This window comes from Triticum urartu, chromosome 6A (genome assembly GCF_056163025.1).
Source record: "Triticum urartu cultivar PI428250 chromosome 6A, HENAU_Tu73, whole genome shotgun sequence".
In the NCBI taxonomy this organism is placed as follows: Eukaryota; Viridiplantae; Streptophyta; class Magnoliopsida; order Poales; family Poaceae; genus Triticum; species Triticum urartu.
The window spans coordinates 45834674-45848375 of record NC_141878.1 but is presented as its reverse complement, the minus strand read 5'-3'; the positions used below and the strand labels follow the sequence as shown (position 1 = coordinate 45848375).

The window sequence follows — 13702 nt, the reverse complement described above, 5'->3', positions numbered from 1 at the left end:
ACGAGTATCGCCCGCTCGGCCTCCACGAGCTAGGGGTGCTGGTGGCGGAGGTTCGCCATGTACGCATCGTCGGCGGCTTCCTCCGCGCATGAGGCGCTCCACCTCCCGGTCCTCCCGAGCCATCATCGCACTCACTACACCCGACTTCGAAGAGACGAGGTGGGTGGGCGCCGTCCCCCACGGGAAGTTGAGGCGTGCCTCTGCGCCATGGAACCGGACCTACCACCGGCCGTATTCAAGTGCGGCGAGCTCCGCCGTGTGGAATGACCTGCTCCACTTCCTCGTGTGGGTCTCCCGGTCGGTTATCTCCGCCACCCATGTCCCCCACACTCGATGGCGAACGCCGGGGTATTTCCCCTACGGCTTCTGCGGCGGAGGGAGGTCCGGGTAGTTAGCGAAGCGGGCGGGGGCCGGCGCATCAGCCGCGCGGCTACGGCTCGAGGATGCAAAGCTTGAAAGGTGAACCGCGGGCGTGGTGGCGCGGATCGGCGGTGGGGAGCGCCGGCGATGGGGTCCAGCCATTGGGAGGAGGGGGCCGAGTCGCCAGCGCGGGGATAGGGAGAAGAAGAAGCAAAGGAAGCGGAGAGGAAGAGGAGACGAAGTGGGATTTTTTTACTCGGCCACCGTATGGTGGAGTAAATATAGGGAGGCGTGGCGCAGCTGAGGATAATTTATCCTCCACTAGCGTCGATTGGGGATCGGCTAGGTGCCGGTTAGAGAAGTAACCGGGTTTTTACTCCTCTAACTAGTTATTGAGGATCGGTTAGAAATCCCCTAAGCCCTTATGCTAGCATAAACACATCTTTTATAAGGTCTAAACACATCTCTTATATGCGCATAAGCTTGAGTAAGCCCTCAAGGATGAACTAACTGCAAAATCCTCAGTGCTCCGGCTACCGTGACCATCTCCTACATAACTGCAAATGAGCCACTGTTCTGTTCTCTACTCGAAGAGCAAATTTTCGGAACAAGCTGAGAGCTTGCTTAAAATAAATTGAAACAACATTTTCATGCATGCTGAGCTAAGAGGCTAAAAATTGGCTCTGACTACGCCATATTCCAATTACATCTGACATGGTTATACTACAACTATATCAAAGGTTCAAAATTTCTTTGGGCTAGACCTACATAAATGTCAAGGCATCTTATAGGGGAAGCTACCACGGCGAGCAGTAATAACCATGCATCAAGCAGGTCACGAATAGAACCATGCATCAAGCAGGTCACGAATAGAACATACTAGGCACAACCCACGTAGGTTGCATCATACTGGCACGGCCTCTGCAGATAAAGATTGTTGGAGTAGAGGCATTTCCCTGCAGTGGCTTGTCCAGCTCAAAGTTGATCCAATTATTAGAATCATGGAAATAGAAGTATATAAAATTGCTCCTCCCTCCCCATCTCTCTGGGTTCATGCAACACAATGGCTGGCTTCTGTCGTCTGTGCTGATGAAGATTGCCCAATTTTCTAGCTTTTCCACCTTCACCCACTTTGCAGGTTCACTCGTTAGGTCGAGGCGGAAAGCTTCAAACGTATCCCCTGTTGATGGAAAAGATCGATGACAACCAACCAGGAGAAGCATATCGCCGCATGCAACAAGCCATGGGTGGGGAAGATGCCATTTGTTGTGCATGCTTTCACCAGGATCAACTGTTATTTTCTGTATTCGGATCCGTGGTACCAAGTTCATGATAATGAGCCTGCAGTCATTATCCATGCCAAATATTTGTCCTTTGAAAACCATGACCTTCTCGATCGTTCCATTGTGAAGAGAACGTCTCAACCAAGATTTACTACCAACACGCCAAAAGAAATAGTGGCGTCCTTTGGTGACCATGAGATATGAGTTGGGTGACGCCAGAGGAGCCGTGAGGGAAGCATGGTCCAGGAAAGTGTTTTCATCGACCGGTAGTTTCGGAGTTGAGAAACTAACACCAGTAAAGACATCAATAACAAGACATGATTGATTTTGGTTAAACAAGATGAGATGGCCATAGGAAACACCCCCGAAATAAGAACTATCTAGAGGACTTTGTGGGGATTTGCTCTCACCAAAATGAGAAAACCAGGGAATCTGACAACGCATGTAGGTACCTTGGTTGGCTAAATCAGTGACATGGCATGAATGTTTAGGCACGAGGCTGTTGCTAAATGGGCGAGGACGAGGAGGGCACTCATGAACATCAGGTTGGAGGAGGAGAGGTGGCAACATTTGCAAGAGCGTGTGTTTGGATGGATAGGAGGAGAAGGCAGCACGCCAAGAGGAGCAGGCGGCAGCGAAAGCAAGAAGGTCAAGGAAGGATCCCAATCGAGGAACAATGGAATGAAGCAGGTCATCCGGGAGGTCTGGCCAACCTTGAAGAGTGGACATAGCTGAGAGCCTCAGACGGGACAGACCCAAACACAGCAGACCTTGGAGTTACCCGCGACTGCAGCTTCTCTGAAAGAAATTTTGAATCAAAAGAAAAAACATTAGAAGAATGACGTGAACATTTGAAAAGGCAACAGGTAGAGAAGCGATAACATATATGCGCTTTGACATGAAAAACAACAGTGACACAGTAACACAGCAAGAGATTGGGTTCGCATGCTGCTGACAATAACATCGAAAATCAAATGGAGTAAATATTTATAACATTGCCTCAGTCTGTCATGTCCCTAAGCTACCATTGATTACTTGAAGGCAATGGAGAACACATCCATCTGTATATATAGACCAAAGAGAACAGCTATACAGTTCTATCTGTATCTGATAGAGGTAGTCTTAGTCATAGAGGATCAATGGATCCCATGATTCCCAATTTACCATCGATCCAATATCTAGGGCCCATAGCAGTATGTTCAAAATTCTTTCTTACAGAAAATAAATCAAGTGGGAGTCTAAATATCTAATCTAGCCCGGCCCTATCAAAGTGGCAACGCGATCTGGAACTCTTTCTCGCAGCAATTAATGGTGGCAAGACGTATGGACTGTACTACAAAGTAGAGAACAGCTGCGGCTCTATCTCTAATAATAACAAAGTTCAGCCAGCGTATCAATCGATCTGGACGATGAAACGTTGACGCAAGCAAAAAATTCTAATGGAACAAAAATCAAGTGGGAATCAAGAAACAAACAAGGGGAAAGCTAGCATGCCTTGTAGAGAAGGCGTGCGTTGGAGACGACGGCGACGGCGATGCGGTCGGCGGCGGTGCTTCGCATGCGTCCTTCTCCGGCGGCAGCTTGAAAACGAGGCGGAGCGACGGCGGAACGGGTGTGGTGGGGGGTTGGCGCTGTTGGTTGGACTGGGCTGAAGCCTCGGCATACAAGCGGGCCAAGCATATACTAATATTCTTGGACTTTGTTTTCTGTTTTTTTTCCTAAAATATTAGAAATTGCATTTTTCACTTTCACTTTCTTTTTTCCGAACAGAGCCAAATAGAGCGGCCGCGTGTTTTCCTGTTTCCAGTTTTCAGTTTCTTAGCTTCAAAAAAAAAAGTTTTCACTTTCTCTGTTTATTTGTCTCAAAAAAAACTTTCTCTGTTTATTTGCCTAAACCAAATTTTCTCTGTTTATTATTTTTTCTTTTACACTTTAGTCCTTAAACATTTCAGGTTTTATAATGTATCTTTTCTTTTGTTCCCCCGGTCTGTCTTCCTCCCCTCCCCCCTCGCACCATCACCGTCTGTCTTGTTTCATCCGGCGCCGCCCCTCATGTCGGTCCTGGCTTCATGTCCGGATGTTGTTTCTCCACCTCCTCTCCTCCGTCGATCGTCTTATCCTTTGCTCTGCGGCTATTGTGTTTTACGTCGGTTGTTCAATGTTTTCAGTTGTTCAATGTTCAATGTTTTCTCTTTGTTGTTCAATGTTTTCAGTTTCTTTTCCCCGTCATATTTCTGAGTGATGGAGTTTTATGGGATAATTACGGGTGGGGGCTCCAAGTACTACTAAAACGACAGCTTTCAACTCGTTTATACAATATATTTATTGAATAAATTCTTAGTAAATCTATCATTATACAACATATTTATTGAAGCAACATATTGCTTTGCAGCTATGTCTTGACCTTCTTGCTGCATGGCAACTAGCCCTTGTCCCCTTGGTTATGTTTGTCCAGGTCAGTTCACTATTATCTAGGATTTCTTTCATAAAACTTTATTTACTCCAAAGGACGTCACCTGTGGAATACCGAGAAAATTTAGTGCACGAACGCGGTAAAACTCCTCAAAGCCTAACATGTACACATAAATTGGACTAATCAACTCCCCCATGATAAAAGGTTTGCTCGTCCCGAGCAAATGCCGCAGCTTGTAAGAAAAAGGTCATCTTTATTATGAACTGCGGATAATTGAAATGAACGACTCCAATACATAATTCCAGAATTTGCCTCGTATGAGCAATCTTGTTGTGCACTATCATATTTCCATCCTAATTAGACGAGCATGAAGGTTTCCACACCTTACTATCAATCAGTAAAGAGACGTGTTCCAGCTCTATGTGATAATTCACCCCGTCTTTCAGACGAATAATTGAGATGCTTTATTTCTTAAGAGGTAGTAGAACCATATCCAAAACAATGTTAGTTTCACTTTAATCCGGCCTATCCTTGACTGGATCAAAATCTATGTCTTTTTTTTTGCGGGGAAGTGAAAAGGTCCATTTGTTAAGAGAACTCTTGAAAGGGTTGAATTCAAATGTTAGCCAGCTCATGGAGGCCTTGAGCACACATCATCAGAGAGGAGAAAACTATGTCCCTGTAGCAAAATAGCAACTTTTTTTAGGGGAAGCAAAATAGCAGCTAAGAAATTACTAGGACAAGATGAATGTAAGATTTTTTTCCCTCTCTCTCACGTCACTACTCTACAAGTTAGCCGGCTTTTATGTTGAGCAATGTGCAACTCTATACCCATTTGATTTAACTGAACTAAAAAATTCGCCATCACTAGAGTTTTAGAACATACAGTATGAGTATGACTGATGACAAAAACACATAAGTTCAGAGAACGTTTCTGCGTAACCAACTACGGTATTGCAGAATAACAGGAGGATCGCTCCCGGCTCCATTTTCATCATGAAGCCATCAGGCGCCAAGTACAGCATTCCAACGCCAAAAGTAGTGCTGAAAGTAGCACAGAACAGAACAGAACAAAGGGGGCTGAATCGCCTGTCTATTTCGATCTCTGCGTGCTGCATGGTTTGAAGATCCAAACGAAAATTACCAGAACTAACTTTCTCTGCTGAGAAAAATTTAGGTGGCATAACAAGTTGATGGTGACGATTCAAGTAGAAAGAACCATCAATCAATCCCATTGCGTTCATATTCATCGCCTTCCACTGTGGAACTGACTACAGAGACCGGTAGAGCAACGCACGCACTCTGACGAACTGACTGCATTCAGATCCATCGCCATCCACTAACTACACAGACCGATGGACCAACAACGCACGCACTCTGAATTCAGAAACGAAACCATAGCACGAGAACATGGAGATTGGAGCAGCGGGCGCAGGTCAGCCGCCGAATCCGTAGAGGGTGCGGCCCTGTCGCTTGAGCGCGTAGACGACGTCCATGGCGGTGACGGTCTTGCGGCGGGCGTGCTCGGTGTAGGTGACGGCGTCGCGGATGACGTTCTCCAGGAAGATCTTGAGCACGCCCCGGGTCTCCTCGTAGATGAGCCCCGAGATGCGCTTCACGCCGCCCCTGCGAGCCAGACGACGGATGGCCGGCTTGGTGATGCCCTGGATGTTGTCGCGGAGCACCTTCCGGTGGCGCTTGGCGCCGCCCTTGCCGAGGCCCTTCCCTCCCTTGCCGCGGCCGGACATCTTGGCTTCTCTGTGTGTGTGTGTGTTGCGGCGGTGTGGTGGCGAGGTGAGCTGGATGGAGCTCGGGCGTGCGGCATTTATAGATGCGAGGTTTCCGACGATGAGAAGGGCACGATCCGCGTGATGCGTGGTGCGGGCCGTCGGATGAGTGATGGATGGCTGTGGGTGGGGGAGGAGGGGTGGCGCGGATCGGTGACGTGGCGGTCACCGGGGGCGTGGGCGGGAGGAGGTGTGCTTTCTCAGGATGGTCGGGGTGGACTTGTGTGCATTTTGGGCCTTGGGAGCACATTCGAGCTCGTTCATGTGTTTTGGCCCAGGTAGCTCGGGAACAGTTCTATGAGTGAGCAGGCTCATGTAAAGACTATTTATTGTCTCAAAAAAAGTAAAGAAAATTACAACAGTTTTCGTGAAGCACCCGGATTTTTTTTGTTTATTATTTTCCAATCGGGTTTTATCTAGTTTGTTTTTACATTTTCATAAATAATGTTTATGAAATTTTCAGAGTTTGCTTTTTCAAAATTTATGAACTTTTTTAAAAAAACATCACCTTTTTGAAATTCTGAACATATTTTGTAAATGATTTAAATTCACTTTCGGAATTTATAAATATTTTTAAAATTCATGAACTTTTATATTTCAACAACTAACACAAAATGTGATATCTACTTTTTTCATTGGAGAGCATACAACAGAGGAAAAAAAAGAACGAGTCGATCGAGTGATTTGAGTGTCGATCGAGCGTGTGCTATAGAAGTATCTTCGCCTTAAGCGCTAAATAGGAGCTCCCAAGTTTTGGTGTCAACAAAGACAAACTTGAGAGTGGTTCCCAGGGTTCTCCACAAGGCCCAACTGAAAGCAAGGCCCCTTTGTTTGGGCTACAAATTCTTGAGAATGTGAATTCTTAGAAATGAGTTGTGGCCGTAGATTTTCAGGGATCAAATAGGGGGTGTCAAAAAGCAGGTTGGTGTTGTTTACTTAGTTATTCGGGTTGTAGGAGTTGTTTGGGTTGTGAAGTGTTAATGACTTGCTTGAATGGTGAGTATGATTTTATATGTTGATTAAGTGCAAATTAGTTGTTTCAACTTGATAAAGTGATAATGTTGGTATGATCGTTAGTGCGAGCACGTTTGCCCGTACCATGCGTCGTCTTCTCCTCTAGAGGCTCCCCGACGCCTCCCGTTGACTTGTCTTGTTCACCACACTTCATGTTTTTGTTCTATGTGATGATATTGTTTCAACAACAAAATGAACTCTCTAAGGAGTAAGGAGTATCCAAATTGAATATAACTAGCTAATTGCTCGTGTGTTACAATGGGGGTATATATATTGTAGTGGTTCAACAGCAATCATGTGTGACATAGATCTTACACTCGTCATATTCTAGATTTTGGTAAGTTTTGATTTGATTTGAGTATTTGTAGGGTAGACAAGATAAGTTTTATTTGGCTGAAGTTTTTGATAATATTTGATTTAATTTTTGTATTGATAGGGGAATGCAAGTTTTTTTTTAATTTCGTTAATGTTTTGATAAGATTTGATTTGTGGGTATGTGAGACTCAAAGAAATGAAACCTTTTATTTTGCTGAGGTTTTTATAAGATTTGATTTGATCGATTGAGTTAATGCACGATGTGGGCAGGGGGTAGAGGGGAGGGGGAGTTGGGCGTACAAACGTACATCCTAACTCGTCTTTAATAGTAGAGATAATTAGTGATATTTTCATAGAATTGTGGGACCCACTAGTAATAGTAATACTAGGGTGCTGCTCTAATTATATTTTTTTTGTTAAAAAGGTCCATCAATACCTGGTTTGTGGGGCATGTAATCGGCCCTGCTTCCGGCATCTACCACGTGGCCCGGGCTGTTGTTCCAATATCCCAAGACACACAAGTTTGGTGTGGAAAGCAAGGCATAATAATGATAGTCGACACCATGGGGATGTTCGGGTCTTTCTGGCTGAAGATGAGCTCCAGTCCACCTCGTCCAAAACCATCTGTCCAAAACGGAAAGAAACTAACGCAAGAAGGTCCTCTCGTGGCTGGACAAAACAGAAACAAACAAATGCAAGGACGCCAAAAACGACAAGTGCAGAGTAAATCGGATGGAGAAATCCTTTGCATGAACGACGAGTAAATGCGTCATCCAAGAGCGGTGGTCAGAGAGGAAAAAAAAGGGTTATCAGAGGGAAGATGAATGACGTGTGAGTGAGGACATGGGTAGTGTATAAGGCTGGTCGTAATGACAAGTATCATATACTAGTATCATGCACATGATATTAGTGTATGATACTACGTCCGTAGTGCATAGTATCATATGTTAGTATCATAGATGACCTCATTTATTAGCATGCATGACACATAGTAGCACAACATTTAATATGGTACGGTATCATGATATGATACTCAGCCCTCTCTTTTTTCATTTAATTTTATGCCACCTCATCAAATTTGTCTAGCTGGAATGCATGATACTACCTACGATACTCCTATTACAACCAGCCTAGAAGAGGGTTTGGTCATCACCAAATGTCTCTCACGTTTTCCCGAGGCATGCGGTTGGGTGCCACACGTGGGTCACTAGAGCTAGCATGAAGCTAGTGCACCTAACACGGTTAACAGCAACAACAAAATTCAGCTACGACTAATAGGCCGTGGCATACGATGTTAGTTAGTACCGACAAACGCGGAGGCGGATATCGGAAGGACGTGTCCGCGAGGTGCCACGTAGATGTGCGGATGAATAACCCCATTGACCGTCGACGGTCGAAGACGGCACGCGGGTTTGGGCTGCCTCGTATACAAGTCGTTTGTGCAGGAGGAGATGAATGTGGTTGAGTGCAAAATATTTTGACGAGCAAACACGGAAATGTTTTGGTCCTTGTGGCCGAAGATAGTTATGTGCACCGCGTCCGACTCCAAGCGTCCAAAAGGGAAAGAAGCTAACGCCAGAACGTGCTCCTGCCGTGGACGAAGCAGAAAGAGACGAACGCGTAAAATCGGGTGGAGAAATCCTTCGCATTCACGCCGAGTAAATGCGCCGGCGAGCTGTGGCGAGGCAGGCAGCTGATGATGAGCCTGCCTGGCTGGCTATAGCCTGCTGCTTCTACGCGTTCCTCAGCCTCTGCCTGTATATAATTAGCCGGCGGGAGCGCGGCAGCGGGCAAAGGGATCCGTCGTCTACCGCTCTCGCGCCGGCGCCGCCGTAAGGACGGACGATCAATCTGGTCGCCGTCGCGCCCGCTTCAGATCAGACCTCTCCTCGCCCGCCGGCCCCGGTATGATCTATCTATCCCTCTTCATTTCTTTCGTCTCCTTCTCCTCGCCGTGTGGATTTCCCACGATTTTGCCCGGCCGTGCGGTGGTGGTTCGTACGAAAATCGCCCTTGAGAATTCCGGCTTGTCTAGTGTTTTGAGTTCTGACGACCCAATAAATCCTCCTGTAGGATACAGGAGGATCTGTTTTGGATCACTCTAATTAGAATCCCTTATTGCTCTCGTAAAGTCCTCAAAAACCAGATCCGCCACCGCACTAAAGACTAAACCCTTACTTGTTTCAGCATCGAGCTTGGCAGGTTGTGCTACTTGAAGACGAGATCAAGATCATGTCGGTGGAACCTGCCGAGGCCGCGGGGGAGACGCTGGCGCGCCACGACTCGCTCTACGGGGACGCCGAGAAGGTCTCCGGCGACACGCGCCACGGCTCCGGGGTCAGCGACCAAAAACTCATCCATCACCTTGTTGACTTGTACACTTAACCAGCTGTGCTGTGCCTGACTGTATGCATGCATGCATGCATGCAGGCGAGCTGGAGGCAGACGGTGCTGCTGGCGTTCCAGAGCATCGGCGTGGTGTACGGCGACCTCGGCACGTCGCCGCTCTACACCTACTCGGGCACCTTCCCGGACGGCGTCATCAGGCACCCGGACGACCTCCTCGGCGTCCTCTCCCTCATCCTCTACACCCTCATCCTCCTGCCCCTGCTCAAGTACGTCTTCATCGTGCTCTACGCCAACGACAACGGCGACGGGGGCACCTTCGCGCTCTACTCGCTCATCTCGCGCTACGCCAGGATCCGGATGATCCCCAACCAGCAGGCCGAGGACGCGTCCGTGTCCAACTACAGCATCCCGGAGCCGGGCAGCTCCAAGACCAAGAGGGCGCAGTGGGTGAAGCAGCGGCTCGAGTCCAGCAAGGCCGCCAGGATCGCGCTCTTCACCGTCACCATCCTCGGCACCTCCATGGTCATGGGCGACGGCTCCCTCACGCCCGCAATCTCTGGTACCTACTCTACATACATTCAGCAACTTCAAGTACATTACTCATAGATTAATTGATGGCTGTGCTGCTGCAGTGCTCTCCGCGGTGAGCGGGATCAGGGAGAAGGCGCCCCACTTGACCCAATGTACGAACCTATGTTTTTGTACTACTAACATTTGTCAAGAGCTGTTGGTCAGCGAACTGAACTGAATGTGGTTTGTTGTATGTATGTATGTGAAAACAGTGCAGGTGGTGTGGATCTCGGTGGCCATCCTCTTCATGCTCTTCTCGGTGCAGCGCTTCGGCACGGACAAGGTGGGCTACTCCTTCGCGCCCATCATCCTGGTGTGGTTCGTCCTCATCGCCGGCATCGGGGCGTACAACCTCGCCGCCCACGACGCCACCGTGCTCAGGGCACTCAACCCCATGTACATCGTGGACTACTTCCGGAGGAACGGCAAGCAGGCGTGGCTCTCTCTCGGGGGCGTCGTCCTCTGCACCACAGGCACGTAATTCAACTTCAGTCAGTCAGATGATGCATGCCATTCTTTCTTTCTACTCATCATTTATTTCCCTGCGCAGGCACGGAGGCCATGTTTGCTGACCTTGGCCATTTCAACATCAAGGCCATTCAGGTTCATTATTAGTGCTATTGATCTGTGGTACATTATTAGTTCAGAGAATTTTTCTGAATTTTGCGGCCTGTTGCATGCAGCTGAGCTTCAGCTTCATCATCTTCCCCTCCGTGGCGCTATGCTACATGGGCCAGGCATCCTACCTGCACAAATTCCCGCATGACGTCGCCGACACCTTCTACAAGTCGATCCCGGCGGCGATGTTCTGGCCGACGTTCATCGTGGCCATCCTGGCGGCCATCATCGCGAGCCAGGCCATGCTCTCGGGGGCGTTCGCCATCCTGTCCAAGGCGCTCTCCCTCGGCTGCTTCCCGAGGGTGCAGGTCGTGCACACCTCCAAGAAGTACGCCGGGCAGGTCTACATCCCGGAGGTCAACTTCCTCATCGGCGCCGCCAGCATCGTCGTCACCCTCGCCTTCCAGACCACCACCAACATCGGCAACGCCTACGGGATCTGCGTCGTCATGGTCTTCTCCATCACCACCCACCTCATGACCCTCGTCATGCTGCTCGTCTGGAAGAAGAACGTCGCCTTCATCGCCGCCTTCTACCTCGTCTTCGGGGCCACCGAGATGCTCTACCTGACGTCCATCCTATCCAAGTTCGCCGAGGGTGGCTACCTGCCCTTCTGCTTCTCGCTCGTGCTCATGGCGCTCATGGCCACCTGGCACTACGTCCACGTCTGCCGCTACTGGTACGAGCTCGACCGCATCGTGCCGGCCGCCAAGCTCGCGGCGCTCCTGGGCCGCCCCGACGTGCGCCGGGTGCCCGGCGTCGGCCTGCTCTACTCGGAGCTCGTCCAGGGCGTCCCTCCCGTGTTCCCGCGCCTCGTCGACAAGATGCCGTCCGTGCACGCCGTCTTCGTCTTCATGTCCATCAAGAACCTCCCCATCCCGCGGGTGGCCGCCGCCGAGCGCTTCATCTTCCGGAGGGTCGGCCCCGTCGAGCACCGCATGTTCCGCTGCGTCGCGCGCTACGGCTACACCGACCAGATCGAGGCCGCCGAGGAGTTCTCCGCGTCTCTCCTCGACGGCCTCAAGCTGTTCGTCCACGAGGAGGCCGCCTTCGCCTGCAGCGAGCACACCGACGACGGTGACGGCGGCGCCGCTCTGCGGGCGGCGCAGGCGGCGGCCGCGGAGGAGAAGCGGTTCATCGACGCGGAGCTGGAGCGCGGCGTGGTGTACCTGACCGGCGAGGCGGACGTGGTGGCCGCGCCGGGGTCGTCGCTGATGAAGAGGGTCGTGGTCAACTACGTCTACACCTTCCTGAGGAAGAACCTCAGCGAGAGCCACAAGGCGCTCGCCATTCCCAAGGATCAGCTGCTCAAGGTCGGGATCACCTACGAGATATAGAACATCAATCAATCCTTGTGCGTTTCTTTTGCAGAACTTGTTGATGACGACGACTTAGTTTTAGCACAAATGGATTAGCGGTGTAAACCTCTGAATTCTGCATGGCTTGGATGATCCTGTACACCACTTGCGGAAAAAAAAAGTTTGGATTGCCTACATGCTGTTGTGGCATGATCTAATTAGGAAGGGTGAATAGCTCCCGCGCGACATCTTTGACACGAATCGGAACGAAAACTACGTAGTTGATGAAAATAGCTTGTGTGTGACGTTTTAGATGGCAACAATAGCTCTTATGCGACCAGGCCCTCTTTAACCCTAAAACATAAGAGACAAGGGGTTAGCTCGGGTGTGTTGGGCCCACCAATTTTCCACCTCAGCGCGGAGCCACAACTAATCCACATGCATGCGGGACCCACAGCTTACCCACATTAGTGTAAGCCATTACAAGAGGGTACGGGAGCCAGATCCAGCCCCGAGCCCGTGCCCGTGCCATTGCCCTTGCTTGATCCCCTCCCCTTTCCTTCCCCCACCCCGTTCTTCTTCTTCTCCGGCGACGAAGCACGGCAACGCCGGGCGGCGAGAGATGTCTAGCTCCAGTTCGGCCTCCCGCCCATCATGGCCGCAGTATGGTCCATTGCCATCGACAAGATGCCTTGACTGCCCGCGCAAGTAGCCTCTGAAGCGGTTGACCTATGTGAAGGAAGACCATGGGAACCGTGGGTGCGATTTCGTCAAGTGCGATAGCAGGCACAGTCAAAGCAGGTTATATCTGAGTACTCCGTCATTTGTATGCTCTGATTTCTTTCTTTTATTTCCGTTGAATTTGGGATCTAGGATTCAAGTGTCGCCGTTTTCAGGTCCTGAAGAAATGTGGCCATTTCAACTGGCTCGATGCGTACATTGAGAGGCTATAATTGGATGGATTAATTGTCGCAAACCAGGAACTTAATTCGGGGCCGCTTGCCGTGGAGCCCCGAATGGCTTAATTGGCACAAACCCGAGGCTATAGTGCACTCGGGGGGCTACATCACCCTTGAGAACTTTTTTGTTGGTTTTTTTCTTAAAGTCCACCAACTGGGTGTATTTCTCACTCAGATTTCTTTATTTTCACTAGACGTCTAACTAAATGTGCTCGGTACCTAACATCCACTCTTCGTCTCTAACTGATCGCAACCCGATAGTCTAGTTGGCAAGAGCAAATGCTAATGGTCTATCGACTCACGAAAAGGCTAACCCGCAAGGATCAACAAAATTCGAGTTGAAAATAACGATAATGTTGACTACAACCAAAGGATCTTAAGTTTTTATGAGCATTTTTTACTCAGCATTCCAGGTGTGAATTTTACAAAGTTTAGCTTCTCCGCTGCTTGTTTTTTTCTTCCACAAATACTTCCAGGTCAAGGAAGGAAAGCGGAACCCATGCGAATGGAATGTTTTCACTTTCTTCTCTGCTTGTTTTTTCTTCCACAAATACTTTCAGGTCAACAAAGGAAGGCAAAGGAAGTGTGATTGGAATGTTTACCACCCGCAATGACAAACATTTTTTCCCATTCAGCAGCTTCGAGCTTTTTCTATCTTCACCCCATCCTTTTTTTCCAAAGGGTGATGTTCTCCATCTCCAGCCCGAATTCATCTACCGTGTCCGTTGCACGAAGA

At 49.2% G+C, this 13702-nt stretch overlaps 3 protein-coding genes across 4 annotated transcripts; 1 reads left to right on the top strand and 2 right to left on the bottom strand.

Moving 5' to 3' along the window:
• Window positions 1–1223: 1223 nt before the first annotated feature.
• LOC147963772 (putative F-box protein At2g16290) lies at window positions 1224–2372 on the bottom strand. The gene has a single exon (XM_087529231.1). The coding sequence runs from the start codon at window positions 2370–2372 to the stop codon at window positions 1224–1226; it is 1149 nt and encodes a 382-aa protein (XP_087385357.1).
• A 2893-nt stretch (window positions 2373–5265) lies between these two features.
• Window positions 5266–5851, bottom strand: LOC125516052 (histone H4). The gene has a single exon (XM_048681539.2). It carries the CDS (start codon window positions 5802–5804, stop codon window positions 5493–5495), a length of 312 nt encoding a protein of 103 aa, XP_048537496.1. The 5' UTR covers window positions 5805–5851; the 3' UTR covers window positions 5266–5492.
• Window positions 5852–8790: 2939 nt separating this feature from the next.
• Window positions 8791–12202, top strand: LOC125515281 (potassium transporter 19-like). 2 transcript variants are annotated; one of them, XM_087531185.1, is made up of 7 exons: window positions 8791–9077; window positions 9375–9509; window positions 9603–10080; window positions 10154–10204; window positions 10304–10564; window positions 10642–10694; window positions 10775–12202. In XM_087531185.1, exons 2-7 carry the CDS (start codon window positions 9405–9407, stop codon window positions 12044–12046), a joined length of 2220 nt encoding a protein of 739 aa, XP_087387311.1. In that variant the 5' UTR covers window positions 8791–9077; window positions 9375–9404; the 3' UTR covers window positions 12047–12202. The 2 variants fall into 2 exon arrangements, with proteins under 2 accessions (XP_087387311.1, XP_048536682.1); XM_048680725.2 differs by having other exon boundaries at window positions 8794–9077; window positions 9360–9509.
• Window positions 12203–13702: the final 1500 nt, after the last annotated feature.